The sequence below is a fragment of the Pantherophis guttatus genome, chromosome 8, assembly GCF_059756535.1.
Source record: "Pantherophis guttatus breed Tessera chromosome 8, ASM5975653v1, whole genome shotgun sequence".
In the NCBI taxonomy this organism is placed as follows: Eukaryota; Metazoa; Chordata; class Lepidosauria; order Squamata; family Colubridae; genus Pantherophis; species Pantherophis guttatus.
In genome coordinates, this window is record NC_142070.1 from 27,252,014 (window position 1) to 27,267,622 (window position 15,609).

At 38.4% G+C, this 15,609-nt stretch overlaps 1 protein-coding gene across 2 annotated transcripts in view; it reads right to left on the bottom strand.

Annotated features, from left to right (window-relative positions):
* FHDC1 (FH2 domain containing 1) overlaps positions 1 to 15,609 on the bottom strand; it is a 54,192-nt gene that overhangs the window by 24,638 nt on the left and 13,945 nt on the right. For both annotated transcript variants that reach the window (XM_034401442.3, XM_034401443.2), the window contains exons 3-4: positions 4,459 to 4,520; positions 3,427 to 3,526 (exon numbers count right to left, since the gene is read on the bottom strand). In XM_034401442.3, the coding sequence (XP_034257333.2) occupies positions 3,427 to 3,526; positions 4,459 to 4,520 (162 nt within the window). The remainder of the gene's footprint in view (positions 1 to 3,426; positions 3,527 to 4,458; positions 4,521 to 15,609) is intronic.

The window sequence follows — 15,609 nt, forward strand, 5'->3', positions numbered from 1 at the left end:
ATGTTCATTTTAAGTTAAAAGAAAAACATTCATGACACCATACATATTCACTTGCAGTCTTGCTAAATTGAAGTTTTCTCTTTGCACATTGGCGTTCTCTTCTGCTTCACATACTGGCAATGGGGAAATGCTCCAAAGTCTGCTACTGGTTTGCTGCGTGCACGCATGTGCAGTGCGCACCAAATGCATGCTGTGCACATGCCAAACACACTTTGCGCACATGCGCAGTGTGTGCCAAATGCACACTGCACATGCATGCGCACTACAGATGCTACCGTGCAGCGCTGAAAAAGGAGGTTTTCTAAGGTAAGTAGAACAGCGAGGGGGGGGGAACAGCTGTGCCGCATGATTTAGATTCGCTAGAAAGCAGTGGCGCAGTGGTTAGAGTGCAGTACTGCAGGCTACTTCAGCTGACTGCTAGCTGCAGTTCAGCAGTTCAAATCTTACTGGCTCAAAGTTAACTCAGCCTTCCATCCTTCCGAGGTGGGTAAAATGAGGACCCCGATTGTTGAGGGCAATATGCTGACTCTGTAAACCGCTTAGAGAGGGCTGTAAAAGCACTATGAAGCGATATATAAATCTTATTGCTATTGCTATAAATCACGCGGCACAGCTGATTGTCGAAAATACCAGTTCATCTGAACTGGTAGTATTTTTTACTACCGGTTCACATGAACCGGTCCGAACTGATAGCATTTCACCCCTGCATACTGATTTTAGTCTCAGTTGATGGTAAAAGAGTTTTAGCAATCCAACTTCTTAAGCAATTTTTTTTATCCAATCTAGCACCCTTCACATTTATGGGAGTTCAACTTTTAAAATACCATTCCAAAAGTCCAAAATGTTATATAATTTTGAGGTATTATATAGAAATTATATGTTATATATGCATCTATTTAAGTATTTTATACTTTTTTCAGATACATCTTTTGTTTTTATTTTTACAACATTTTGGCTGATATTTCTTTCTGAGTGTTCCTTCCTATTATATCTCAAATTAAATATGGCAGTTTCAACTTTTCTTTCTTCATAAAAAGTAAGAAGAAAAAGAGAGAGAGAGAGAGACAGCATTCTAATGAAACTGTCACGGGGAAACTGAGAATCTTCACTGCCATGATACAATGGGGAAACTTATATCTCTTCATTCCTCGAAGCATACTATCTTAGCAATATTTCCAGTTCTACCCCTTCCTCCTCACCCCATTTACAAGAAAGGCTATTATACTGCTTTTTCAGATGTTTTTCTACATTTTATTTTTATTTTATTTATTTTATATTGGATTTCTATACCGCCCTTCTCCCTAAGGACTCAGGGCGGTGTACAGCCAGATTAAAAAAAAAAACATGCAGAACAAATATTAAAAACAATTAAAAGATATATAAATTTGGCCGAATTAAAACTCATTTACCAATTAAAAACGTTTAAAACATTTAAAAACAGTTAAAAATTTCATCTTAAGCCAGCCCGGCTTGTTTAAATAAATGGGTTTTAAGGGCGCGACGGAAGGCACTGAGGTCTTGGATTCTCCTTATCTCTGGGGGGAGCTGATTCCAGAGGGTAGGTGCCCCCACAGAGAAGGCTCTCCCCCTGGGGGTCACCAGCCTACATTGTCTGGCTGATGGCACCCCGAGGAGGCCCTCTCTGTGGGAGCGCACGGGTCGATGGGAGGTCGTTGGTAGCAGCAGGCGGTCTCGAAGATAGCTAGGCCCTATGCCATGGAGCGCTTTAAAGGTGATAACCAACATCTCAAAGATTCCATTCATTTCTGTTTTGTAGCTACTGTTCATGGTCTTGAAGACTGTTGGTTGTCCCTTATTATGGTTTGTACCAGGGGTTCTATTCAGCAGGTTCTGACAGGTTCTGGAGAACCGGTAGCAGAAATTTTGAGTAGTTCGGAAAACCAGCAAATACCACCTCTGGCTGGCCCCAGAGTGTGGTGGGAATGGAGATTTTGCAGTATCCTTCCCCTGCCACGCCCACCAAGCCACACCATGCCCACCAAGTCACGCCCACAGAACCTGTAGTAAAAAAATTTGAATTCCACCACTGGTTTGTACTGTATTTATAACTCTGCTATGCCTTTTTTTTTTTTTTAAAGAGCTCATTTCTTGATAAGTCTACGAACTGTTTTTAAAATGTTTTTTTTCTGCTCAGAATAGTCTTTCTGTTTCTGTACTTTAAATAGGCTTTCTTGGTCTAAAATGATCCTTGTTCTTCGTAGATGGAGTTTTTTTGGCTGCATTTTATTTTGTCACCTAAGCTAACTGCCTAAGCAAGATTACTTAATGTGTACTTCAACACATACATACTGTCTTTTCAAAACTAAGTGTGAAACTAGTTATATAAGACAAACATATCATGGCTAGTGCATTTTCTTTTTAGTTCTATGCTATAATTTTAAGAGTTTACGTTTTTCTTCTTTCTCCAGAAATACAACTGTGGGTTTATATTGCTATTTATTTCATGCCATTTAGGTGCTACCTAATTCCAAACCAACTGTAGGCAACTCATAGTATAATAAACAATAAAAACAAAAACACATTCAGTAAAGATGTTTTGAGAACAACTAGGTCTTTCAAAGTCTAACCGTATATAAACTGGGAATATAAACTGGGAATATAAACTGGAAGCCACATAAATCTCAAGTAGAACCACAATCCAAAGGGCAGGTGCTGGGACAGTACAGAGAAGTTTTGTGGATCCTGACTCTGTTGATACCAACTCTGCCAGCATGTACCAGAGATGGGTGGTACCAAAAATAACCTAACCCAGGGGTCAATAACCTGCTGCTCCGGAGCCACATGCGGCTCTTTGGGCCTTCTGCTGTGGCACCCTAGTCGGGTGATCCCACCACTGGCTGGCCCCACCCCTCACCCTCCCATCCCAGTCACTCCTCGCCTGGCCTGAGAACGTAAGGGTGATGGCAGGGGGTGGAGAAGCGGCCAGGGCAGAGACAGAGGGATACACAGAGAGAGAGACATAGAGAGATACAGAGAGAGTTGGGGGAGGGAGGGGAGAGAGAGAGAGATGTCAAAAGGGTTTTGTGGTTCCAGGTGTTTTTTAACAACTGGTTCTCTGCCATAATGACCGGCTGAATAGGTGTGGCCAGGGGGGAGACATGTGACTGGTGGAAGTGAGTGACATCGAGTTGGCCACGCCCACCCAGGTTTTGTGGCTCCCGGTGTTTTCTTTTCTGTGGGAAACGGGTCCAAATGGCTCTTTGAGTGCTTAAGGTTGCAGACCCCTGACCTAAGCAAATGCCATGTCATGATTTATAGTGAACTGCTCCGGCAATCAGTGCAGCTTATAAAGCAGAAGTATCCACACAGGCATACTGAGACATGCCTATCCCTGCCTATGCTGTTGCATTCTGATCCAATTGAAGTTTCCAAATGGTTTTCAAAAGCAGATAATCCTATTCTTACCTCCTCAGCTTCTGGCAATAATTTAAGAAGCTCACGTAAGGTCTCAGAGCTATAGAAGTCTCTTCCAGTGTGAAGATCTTCAATGATAGAGTCAAGTGATCTTAACGAGACAATAGAATAAAAATACATTTCAGTTTAGGAACATGCAATTTCTATGTTTTAAAACAGCCTTTATCAACATTATTCATAGGGCTTCAATTTTTCAGTTTTTAGAATTCTCAGCCAGTATATCTAATGCTGGTTAGGAATTATGGGAAGAAACCCAGCACATCTGGATACACTGTTGAGGAAAGAAGAATCTTTTTTTTAAAAAAAGATCATGTGATGTTCCAAAACAATTTTCAATAGTTAAATGTACAGCTGCCTCTGAGCAAGTTTATCTGAAATAAACACAACTGTTCGTAAAAAGTCATTAATATCAAAATATTAATTAGTGATATTGTCTATCACTAAGTGTTGTATCTTTTTATTCTTGATGAATGTATTTTATTCTCCTTATGTACACTGAGAGCATATACACCAAAGACAAATTCCTTGTGTGTCCAATCACACTTGGCCAATAAAGAATTCTATTCTATTCTATTCTATTCTATTCTATTCTATTCTATTCTATTCTATTCTATTCTATTCTATTCTACTCTACTCTACTCTACTCTACTCTACTCTACTCTACTCTACTCTACTCTATTCCTATTCCTATTCTATAATATTGTCCTTACTTTCATGACATTATCATATTATCAAAAATGCAAACTTTACGAAAAATAAGTTATAATTTAAAAGTTTAACTACTTACTTTAACTAAAATTACCTATAATACTGTAGTATTATATATTGCCTAAAATTTCAAAACTATTGCTTAAAAGGAAAATGTAAGTTTAACCCAAATATAAGGTAAGGTTATTAACAGCTTGAATACCTTTTCAAGCTAAATTAAGTTTGTAATTACGCTATTTGTGGCTGAATATATCTTTTTTCTTGATATTATGTTATCATCAATGTAATAATTACAATAACAGGAGAATAACTTACTTTTTAAACTGTTTGAGAAAAATCCCAATATTCATACTTCTTTTGGCATCTAAAATATTAATCTGCAAAAAGCAACAAAAGGTATCATTTCAGAGAGAGCAATTGTTATTTTAAGTCATTATAGATAGAATAAAATTATTCTGCATAGCAAAAATAATTCTAAATATCTTAAGAAAAGGTAAATATACTTCCAAATAATAATACAGTTCTGCTGAGAAAGAAATATGGACAGAATTGTACCTGTTAACTCTCAAATCACTATAATGACAACAATTCTGAAATTTCAGTTGGTGAAAATAAGTTAGGCTGCTTATTCGTACAAGGATATACAATAATATTGTGCCAGTATTTCATTATCTGCCCTGGCTGTATAATGAGGAAAATAGATGGATGCTATTGTATCATTATGACACCCCCACCCTCAGCCCCTGAGGCTCACCTAGTTCCTACATTATGTTATTTTTAATTAAAAGTCCTTCTCCTGTCTAGAATTGCAATTCATCCAGAGAAATATGCTGTAGGTTACATAGCAAGTGTAGGCTATATATCAGTGTTGGTGGACCTTTTCAGCACCGAGTGCCGAAATGGGAGCGTGTGTGTGCCGGAAACCGGAAGAGCAGCCGCCTGGTGCATGAATATGATTTTCTGGTTTCCTGCGCGCACATGTGCACTGGCCACCTGGTCTTCCGGTTTCTGGCATGCATGCACATATGAAGACCAACTGGCCTGTGTGCATGCACACCCTGGAAACCGCAAGATAATCTTCCTGGCAGGCGCAGGCGCACTGAGTGGCTGCTCTTCCAGTTTCCGGCGCTCCCACGTGCGTGAAGACTAGCTGGCTGGAACCCAGAAGAGCAACAGGTGACGGGTCACATGCCTGGAGAGATGGCTCTGCGTGCCACTTCCGGCACATGTGCCATAGGTTCACCATCACGGCTATATATGGTAGAAGAAAGGATTGGCTACAGTAAATGTCACATGTAACTGGGAGAGCTACTATTCTTTGATAAATATTTCCCCTTCTCCTTCTGGCCTGCTTTCTCCTCCTTCCTTCTTTCTGTCTTTCGAAAGGCTTTAATGTTGGGAAAGGTGGAAGGAAACAAGAGGATAACCAGCAAGAAGGTGGACTAACTCTATTACAGTAGTGATGAGTGCACTGTTAGAAGATCTAAAAGACCAGGTTAGGGACAGATCATAGCAATAGCACTTATATACTGCTTCATGATGCTTTACAACACTCTCTATGTGATTTACAGATTTAGCATATTGCCCCCAACAATCTGAGCCCCCATTTTACTGACCTCAGAATGATAAAAGGCTCACTCACTCTAGCTTGAGCCGGTCAGTATCAAACTCCTGGCATGGGCAGAGTTAGCCTGCAATATTGCATTCTAACCACTGCGCCACCATGGCTCATGGAGAAAAACTATCTTTGTAGTTGAAACAAACAAAATGTTAAAAAGTTATGATATTTATGTAGTTACTTATCAAGCACGTCTAAATTATATTAAAGTAACCAAAATATCTTTATAATCCCCAAGGCATGTCACAACTTTTGAGTACCCCTAATGTTTGAAAATTGAAAACTGAAAAATCTGACACGCCTTAAATAATCAATCAACCAGTTAATCTTTTGTTCTGTTTCCAACCCATTTCTTTCTTCTAGAAGAAGAAGAAGAGAAAACTGAGATCCTTCAGCCCATAAATCTGAATAATTACGACTGAAACCTAGTTGTTGTTATGGTAAAAGCTATAGGCAGTCCAAGAGCCACAAATTACATAGGCTGCCTAACAGATTTGACTTATTATAAAACATCTTGGAAAGTCATTGTGTGCTATGTAACTTTTGTGAATAAAATACATTAGTGCTTTTAACCAAGAAAATGCCAAATTAATTTCTTCCTTTTTTTTCTTCCTCCTTTTCCACCCAATAAACATTTGTCTTGAAATACTATAATAAAGGATCTCTTTAAATCCCATTACATCTTTATAATGGTGATTAACATCACTATATCAAGAATAAACAAATTCATAAATGGATGGAATTATAATGCTTCTATAATGTTATGTGGCAATCAAAGATCTTCCTAATGCAGGATCACCAGGTACTTGGAAGGAACATTTTCATTATCAGGAAAGTCTATTTGTTTTTCCATTGATTGACATTATAGTTTGTTTATACCCTGAAAGCACATGACATTTTACAGTTATGCTAATAAATAGTTCATTTCACTTAATACCTACAATCTCATGCTATACGTTATGTAAGATAGAAATTGCTGAAATGACACTAACCGTACTGAAGATAGTTCTAGCACATATTCCTAAGACTTTACACAAGCGATCAGACCGATATGCTGGTTTTCTGTGTTATGTTAACTGTACCACGTTAACTGTGCCTTGTATTTTTCACAAGCATTATCTTAAAATATTGAGTCGAGAGCCCATCTAATTCTACAAAGTGCAATTAAATCTTATAATGCTTTGCAGTAAGTTAAATAAAAGAGACTTATGCTTCTCCCACAAATTATTTAAAATCTGTTTTTCCCAGAGAATTATCAAGTCACAACCCAGCCAACTAAGTCATAAGAGTACTTATACATTGGCCAACCCAGTGTTTTGGCAAGAATATAACTGAATCCTGATGCTGATCAGAGCATTATTCATGGTGTCTATTGTTCTTGTGTTTGCTTAATTCTTTAGCATCTCAGCAATTGACAGAACAAGCCTAACCTGTGCTTAGAGTTAAACAGAGCTGGACCTGGTAAATACTTGATGAGATCTTCAGAGAACCCCAAAACAGTAGTTAGAAATTTAAAAAAACATTCTAGGAACGACTGTGCCAACCACTTCTATTACCGTTAGTTAAAGCATACTGAGTGCAAGCACAGCTAAGTTCATCTAGTCACCAGGAACTGAATCTGTCTTAACATCTTATGTTTTAGTGTCCACTAAGATGGCAGCATGTAGCTATCCCTAGCTGATCTCAAAAAGCTAAACTCTAGTTACCGATAATATTTGAATGGGAGATTATTACCAGGAAATAGCAAGATAATAGTCTGGAAGCCAAACCACATCCCAAAAACAATGCAAACCACTTTTGTATTGCTGCCAAAAAAACAAAACAAAAAACACACCACCACTACATGGACATACCCATGAAGTTACCAGGAAGTAAGCCATGTTTGCAAACTTTAACATGGCTTTAGTACTGATACATTTAAATACAATAAAGTAGCCAAAATCCTCCAATGAGAATTTTCTAATATTTCGTAGGTAAATATTAAGATAATATTAAGATAAATACATTGAGCCCTCTGTCTGCTGCTCCATTCTGAGCAAAACCTCAAAAGCAACCAATCTTTGGTTTGATTTTGAAATAAAAGCAGGAGCTACCCTAGAGATTAAGCATAAATTGTCTTTTTTATCCTTTCATGTTTTCTGCTTCCCCAGCAGCAGCCTTTAGCTCAGTAGTGACACAAGATTTGACTGGCCTCAGATCATGCCTGTGATCTTTGTCTAACACTAACTCTGCTATGTGTCTAGCCTATAGCCTTCTGTATAATAATGAGCAAATGAGACAGAGAAGAACCTTCATTTATGAACTTTATAGCACCAATGCTTTATCTGCCAGAATTTTTGCAGGCTTTTCCCTTTTCTCCAAGGGCTCCCTCCCTCCCCTCCTTCTGCTCCCTTTAGCCAGGCCCTGACCCTTTGCTTCCTGATGAAAAGTTCACCCTAAGATGAAAGTAAGCCTTATCTACATTCAAAAGGCTGAATAGACAGAAGAACTCTTTAAGGTTTTAATATATAGCTTCCCTACAAGACTCAGCCAGAATGTATATGGGGACCTTTTTTTTTTAAGGACAGCTGCTACTAGGGGATGAGGAAGCTAACTCCCCCACCAGCAATTTGAACTAATCCATTCTTGAAAATCCTCCCTTGCACTGCAATGAAAACCTAGTTGCAATATTTATGTGAGTTTGTGAGGATGTGATGTATACATACAAGTAGCCCTCCACATATAATCACAATTAGGAGCAGAATGTTGGTCACTAAGTGATACAATCATTAAGTGACTCACTATATGACCAGCATCAAATTTTACAACCATTTTTTACTGCAGTCCAAGGGTGAAATCCAGCAAGTTCTGAAGGGTTCTGGAGAACCGGTAGCGGAAATTTTGAGCAGTTCAGAGAACCTGCAAATACCACCTCTGGCTGGCCCTCGAGTGGGGTAGGAATGGAGATTTTGCAGTATCCTTCCCCTGCCACACCCACCAAGCCACACCATGCCCACCAAGCCACGCCCACAGAACAGGTAGTAAAAAAATTTGGATTTCACAGCTGCTGCAGTCATTAAGGCAAATCACATGTCATTAAATGAATCTGGCTTCCCCAACTGACTTTCCTTTTCAGAAACTAGCTGGGAAAGTTGCAAATTGTGGTTATGCGACTGCAAGATGCTGTAGCTGTTATAAATGCAAGTTGGTTGGCAAGCACTCAAATTGAGATCACATGACCAAGGAATTGGTGCAATGGTCATAACTTCAACAACAGATTGCAGATCATTTTTTTTCAAGGCAATCTCTGAACATTAAATGAATAGTTGTAAGTCGAAGCCTACCTATATTTGGGTAGGAAAGCAACCTAAAACATTCACATTCATAGGAGAATCTCCCAGAGATGTCTCTATCCCCATCATAGGGATGCACCCTCCAGACAAGTTTGTCCCCTCAGTTCATTCCCCAACTCTTGTCTAGCAGTAGCTATTAAAATATTTCATTAAAATACCAGAGCCCAATATTTAAAAAGTAGGAATAATCAGTACTAAGTGCCAATTTTAAAGTTATAATAATGTTTATGCATGCAAGGAAATAACCATACAATCTCTCTCTTTTTTCATTGTCTCTCTGACACTTAGGTGTGCACATCTTCTCTTTAGCAAACAACATGCATCTATAATCTGATCATGGAAAAGTGGCAACAGGCTTATGTGAAGAGAAGAAGAAAAGGAGTCATTATATTTACCACACTTGCACTAATAGGGACTTGTAACTATTTTGCTTATCCACAAAAAGTCTATCATCAAATATTCTGTCTGCAATACTGCCAGTATTAAAAAGCGAAAGTTGGGAACCATTAAACACCCAACTTAAAGAGCAGAGAAAAGAATGAGACAAGCAAAGACATACATTAAAACCTGTAAAACTATTTTACAAAGTATATAGCAATTATAATCTGTCCTTTTAGACAGATGCCAGAATTTATCATTCTGAAATCCTGTTTAGCATCCTTGACAACTATGATTTTAAATCCAGAAACAGTTTTTAAAGCATCTCTTATCTTCTAAATAAACCATACACAATGAACCAAGATAAAATTGGTTCATTTCAGTCAATTCTATTAAATATGAAGCAAAATTTAATTTTACTTAATCTGCAAACAAATCCATCAAACCTTTTTTTAAAAAAAAAATTCTGGCAGAGAAAATGCAGTGTCTGAAAATTCAAGTTATGTTTTCCACTACACGTTTCGTGTATTTTTAAAGCCAAACTCAGAATTTACCTGTCCCGATTTCACTTCTCCCGCTTTTAAAAAAAGTTGGACTTGTCTTCTCTTTTGATTCACCATTTTTTTTTTATTTACGAAGAGCCATGTTTCATGTGCTTCTTCCTATCACCTTACATTCTGATAACCATCTGACACCAGTTATCTGGGAAGAATTTGAGCCAGTTGATCTTAAGGAAATGAACCGGGTTGTTCTAGCCGTGAGCTTGGCCACTGTATTCGGCACCCCTGGCTCCCCAATTGCATGAGGCCTAATGGGAATTGTTATGTGGTTGGTACAGGCAGCAGTTAATGCTTCTTTGCAGGAAGATGAGGTGCTGCTTGCCTTGAACAAGACAGTAGAGTGCCCCCTTCTCAAAAAACCTTGAACACAACAGTGTTGCATTACTTTCATCCAGTCTCAAGGAAAGGTTGTTGAGAGGTGATTGGCTCTTCTGCACAGAGTCTTGAATGAACGGTATTATTTTAATTTTTTTTCCAGCTGGGGTCAGGTTGGGTTGAAATATGGAGAGAGCAGTATAATATAGAGACTGCATTGGTCACAGCTGTGGATGACTCTGGAGGGCTCAAAACAGAAGTGGTGCAACCAGCCTGGACTTTCTGGGTCTGTTGGCAGCTTTTGATACAATTGACCATAGCGTCATCCTAGACTAGTTTCAGGGACTAGGAGGCACTGTTTTGCAGTGGTTGTCCTCTTTCCTCTGCAGCTGGTTGCATGTGTTGGAAGGGTAGGAGAGAGATCTAGTCGTAGGCCCTTGCAGTGTGGAGTGCCGTGGGATTCAGGTCTTTCACCACTATACATGTACATGAAACCACTGGGTGAGATCATTTAATGGCAAGGAGTGCAGTGCAGTATCATCAGCATGCTGATGATACCCAGTTATGTTACTCCACCCATGGCTGAGCAGGTGATGCTATTTCAGTACTGACCCAGTGCCTGGAGGCTTTGAAGGTCTGGATGTGGACAAACCAGCTCTAACTCAACCCAAGCAAGACAGAGTGGCTTTGGGTTTTGGCTCTCCTGGGAATGGTGATGTGTTTTCTTTGAGTATCGATAGGAGAGAACTATCCAGACACAGCAGGTACACAAAATGGTGATCCTGCAACAGTTGTGGCTCCTGGAGGATCAGGTCACAGATATGGCAAAGGGCTTGTTCAAATACATCTTATGGACATCCTGTTGGATTACTGCAATGTGTTCTTCATGGGGCTACTCTTGAAAACCATCTGGAAGTTATAACTGGTCCAGAATGTGGTGGCGTACAGTGTTTTGGGCTCATCTCAGTTTGCCAATATCACACCACTGTTACATAAACTACGTTGACTTTCCAGTTTTTTCACCAGGTAATTAAAGGTGCTAATTGTCTTCTTTAAGGCCTTTTTAAGCTGCTAATTATCTTCAAGACCTTACTTGTAGGACCGTCTCTCCCACTCCATGCTAGGTCAGGTAGGGTCCCTTCCCTTAAATACTGTCATCTAGTGGGACTTATGAAGTGCACCTTTCTGCAGGAGCTCTGGTCATATGGAACATTTCCCCTCCTGGAATATGATAAGCCCCCACCCTTTCAACCTTCTTGAAACCCATAAAGGACTTGTTTTTCATTTCATGTGTTTTCACCTTATAGGTTGCAGCTGGAGTCTGAGAATTGCATTGCTTGATGGATTAGAGACCATATTTTTGATTTTAGTATTTCTGTTTTTTATCATTGTCGTGAGCCACCTAAGAACTGTGTTTCATAAAATTGTAAAACAGATCTTTAGTTCCAGAATATAAACATGCATTTCCCCAGGTAGTAACATCTGAAAGAGCCTTCCTCCATAAAAATGGTCAACCAGTCTTTCTCATGTGCAGTACGGACTTTTAACAGAATAGTGTGAGAGTTCATAGTTACACTAATTACACCTTCATTACAGTAAGTTTTCTTCTTCTGCACAAATATAATATTATATTGTAATCTATTCATTAAAATCTTGGAGCCTTAATCTGGACCATACCTTCACTAATCACTGAGCATAGTTCAATGGATAAACAACGGATAAGGGCGCTATTTTAAAAACTTTCCTTCTTAGTATAGCTTATATAAATCATATACATTTTTTTGTTTATTTCTTCCTTTTGAGAGGTTGGTTCATCCTTTATAATGCTCTAGCTTTCCCTACGAGAATACTCTCAGATAGGAATTTAAGGTATCACTAGAGCTTATAATTTATTCTCTTATAAGAACATTTTCTAAGGAACAGGAATAAGAAAGGAAGATTGTGACTGACCAAGCCCAGCAGAATTCTGTGGCAGCCACTTTTCTCAAGAGTGCTAAGGTACAATATAAATATTTCTAGAAAGGCCTATTGAAATATACATCTAACTTCTATTGTAAAGGTTCGACATTTCGGAAACAGCCTGAATTACTAGTTATAGAAGCCATGGTGGCGCAGTGGTTAGAATGCAATATTGCAGGCTAATTCAGTTTACTGCCAAGTGTTTGATCCTGACCGGCTCAAGGTTGACTCAGCCTTCCATCCTTCTGAGGTTGGTAAAATGAGGACCCAGACTGTTGGGGGCAATATGCTGATTTTGTAAACCGCTTAGAGAGGCCTGTAAAGCACTGTGAAGCAGAATATAAATCTAAGTGCTATAAAGCAGAGGTCTTCAAACTTGGCAGCTTTAATACTTGTGGACTTCAACTCCCAGAATTCTCCAGTCAGCATAGGTGGAAATTGAAGTCCACAAGTCTTAAAGCTGCCAAGTTTAAAGACCTCTGGTATAAACCATGGCTTACAAACCACAATAATTTCCAACCAGAGAAATGCTAAATCAGTAAACTATTATTAGGACATTACTTTAGATAGAATTATTGTAAGCCAAGGTTCATTCTTAATGTGTTGCACTGTCAGCCAATTATGCAATAATTTTTATATCTTAGTTCTTACATTACAATTGAAATATCAATACAATGAATCAGTCCACATAATATGAATACAGCTTTCCTATCTGATGTTTTCCCGAGACATTGAATGTCAATGCCTATAATTTCCTAGACAACACAGTCAACTGACATATTATGTGACATATTATATGACTTAATCCACAATAAAGTACTTTGATGGTATTTGCTAAACTCAATTAAAAGCTCTTAGATATCTGTCTCTTAATAGTGGTTGAAAGTTTGTACACATGTCAATGTCAGTACACTTATACATTAATTTTTTGATGTCTCTTTCAGTCTTAACCAAAGTATGAGCTTAAACTATATCGATTCCTTTGTCATTTAATAATTAATTGCTACATAAGAGCAATCACTACTTTCATTTTTTTAAAAAAAATTACTTCTAGGATTAGCAGCTCTCTTCTCATTTATTCTTATGTGCTTAAACATGCCTTTTCTAAGAACCCACATAATTTTTTAAAATTATGCTTGCACACAATCTTGGATGCTTCTCCCAAACCACATGATAACAGTTTCCTGAAGATGCAAATCCTGAGAAAACATTAGCAGGGGTAAATATAAGCGTTACTATTGTGCTGAAATAGAAAAAAGTGAAAGCTTTAAAAGGTACAGTGTAAACATATTAGCTTTTTAAAATCTTTTTTAGCTCCCATGAATATTTATGGTAAAAATCTATGATAACACATTTGATAAGTATAATAGATTGGGATTTCCTTCTCCCCTCTTTCCAAAATGATTTTTTGGGGTGTTTGTCTTTTAAATGTACATGTTTATCTCAAGTTTATATCTATTTGGTGAAAGTGATTAAATGGATTTTAATGTTTTAGATATATCCACTTTCCTCCATAATATTAGAACCTCATTGTGTTTAGTCAGAAAAGCAAAGTCATTGAGCTCAAAGGAATCCAATCAGTTAGGATTGTCATTTTCACATAAAAAAAGCAAGAGCACAGTCTGATTTATGAGGAGAGAAAAATGAAAAATATTTAAAAATAAACTCAAATCCATATTAAAGCAGTATCTCTATAAAAAGATAAGCCAGATCTAACACTTAGTGCATAAGCACTGTATTTATTGTATTTATTTATTGGTTCGATTTATATGCCGCCCTTCTCCAGAGACTCAGGGCGTCTTACAATGTGTTAAGCAATAGCCTTCATACTTTTGTATATACCTGCTTAGTAGGGCTTCCCCCAAGCGGTGTTCTTTTTATACAAAGTCAGCTTATTGCCCCCACAATCCCAGTCTTCATTTTACCTACCTCGAAAGGATGGAAGACTGAGTCAACCTTGAGCCTTGGTGAGCCTGGTGAGATTTGAACTTGCAGTAATTGCAGGCAGCTGGTGCTACTTAACAGCACTTTAGTCTGCTGCGCCACCGAGGCTCTGTATTGCATTTTAAAAAGCCAAGTTTCACTACGAAGAGGCAAGAAATAAAAAGGCAGAGACTATAGACAGGATAATTTTATAGGCAAGGCTATCAACAAGACTCAGTTGCCATATTCTTATTCTATTTTACGTGAAAAAAAGGGAAGGGCAGTTTCTAGTGAGCAAGACAACGTGGTCTTTTTCTTAACTACAATTAAAATAACAAGAAAGAATGAAAATCTAGCAAAGTTTTTATTTTAAAATTATACTTGACTTGCATATCCTAGTGTTTGAGACAATGGTGGGATTCAAATTTTTTTTACTACCGGTTCTGTGGGCGTGGCTTGGTGGGTGTGGCATGGCTTGGTGGGTGTGGCTTAGTGGGCGTGGCAGGGAAAGGTTACTGTAAAATCTCCATTCCCTCCCCACTCCAGGGTAAGGTTACTGAAAAATCCCTATTTCATCCTGATCAGCTGGGACTTGGGAGGCACAGAATAGATGGGGGCGGGGCCAGTCAGAGGTGGTATTTACCAGTTTTCCGGTAAACTACTCAAAATTTCTGCTACCAGTTCTCCAGAACTGGTCAGAACCTGCTGAATTCCACCTCTGGTTTGGAATTTATTTTGGTTCTATGCTTGCTGGACAAAGCAACAACAAAACAATATCTACTATTTCCAAGAGAGAGCTCAAAAGGAGAGATGGCATTGTGTTGTTAGTTTGTATTTGGGCCAGGCTGGAATTTAAAGCTACAGAATCTTTGCTAGACAGCCTTCTAATAAAGGAAACTAGAAAACAGAAACAATGCAGAAACAGCTCAGGCCCTTTCCCCTCACATCCTAACTTGGAAATATTGTTGAAGAATTTGTTTTCTGGCATCTCAGTCCAAGCCTACAAGCTGAAAAGTTCACATTGATAACATCACTCTGTGTTTCTGAGATGTAGCAACAGGCAGTTCAAGGACAAAACTCTAATAATTACAATATGCAGCCATAAAGCAATCTCTCTGCACTCACGAGGACTAGAAACTTGTCTTTTTAGCAGGAAGATACCTTCAAGTTTGTAAATACTTTGTTCAGCAGAAAACTTTAAATATAGTCCTAAAAAGATTATAGGGAGTATAATTCTAGTACATGAAAGGCATGTTTTTCCCCCAAATGCCCAGCTACAGCATGGGTGTGCAAACTGATTACCACTTTAAAATTTGTGATGACAATACATTTTGCATTAGTTATACATTAATGACGTCTGATAACTTGAAAAAATGCAACA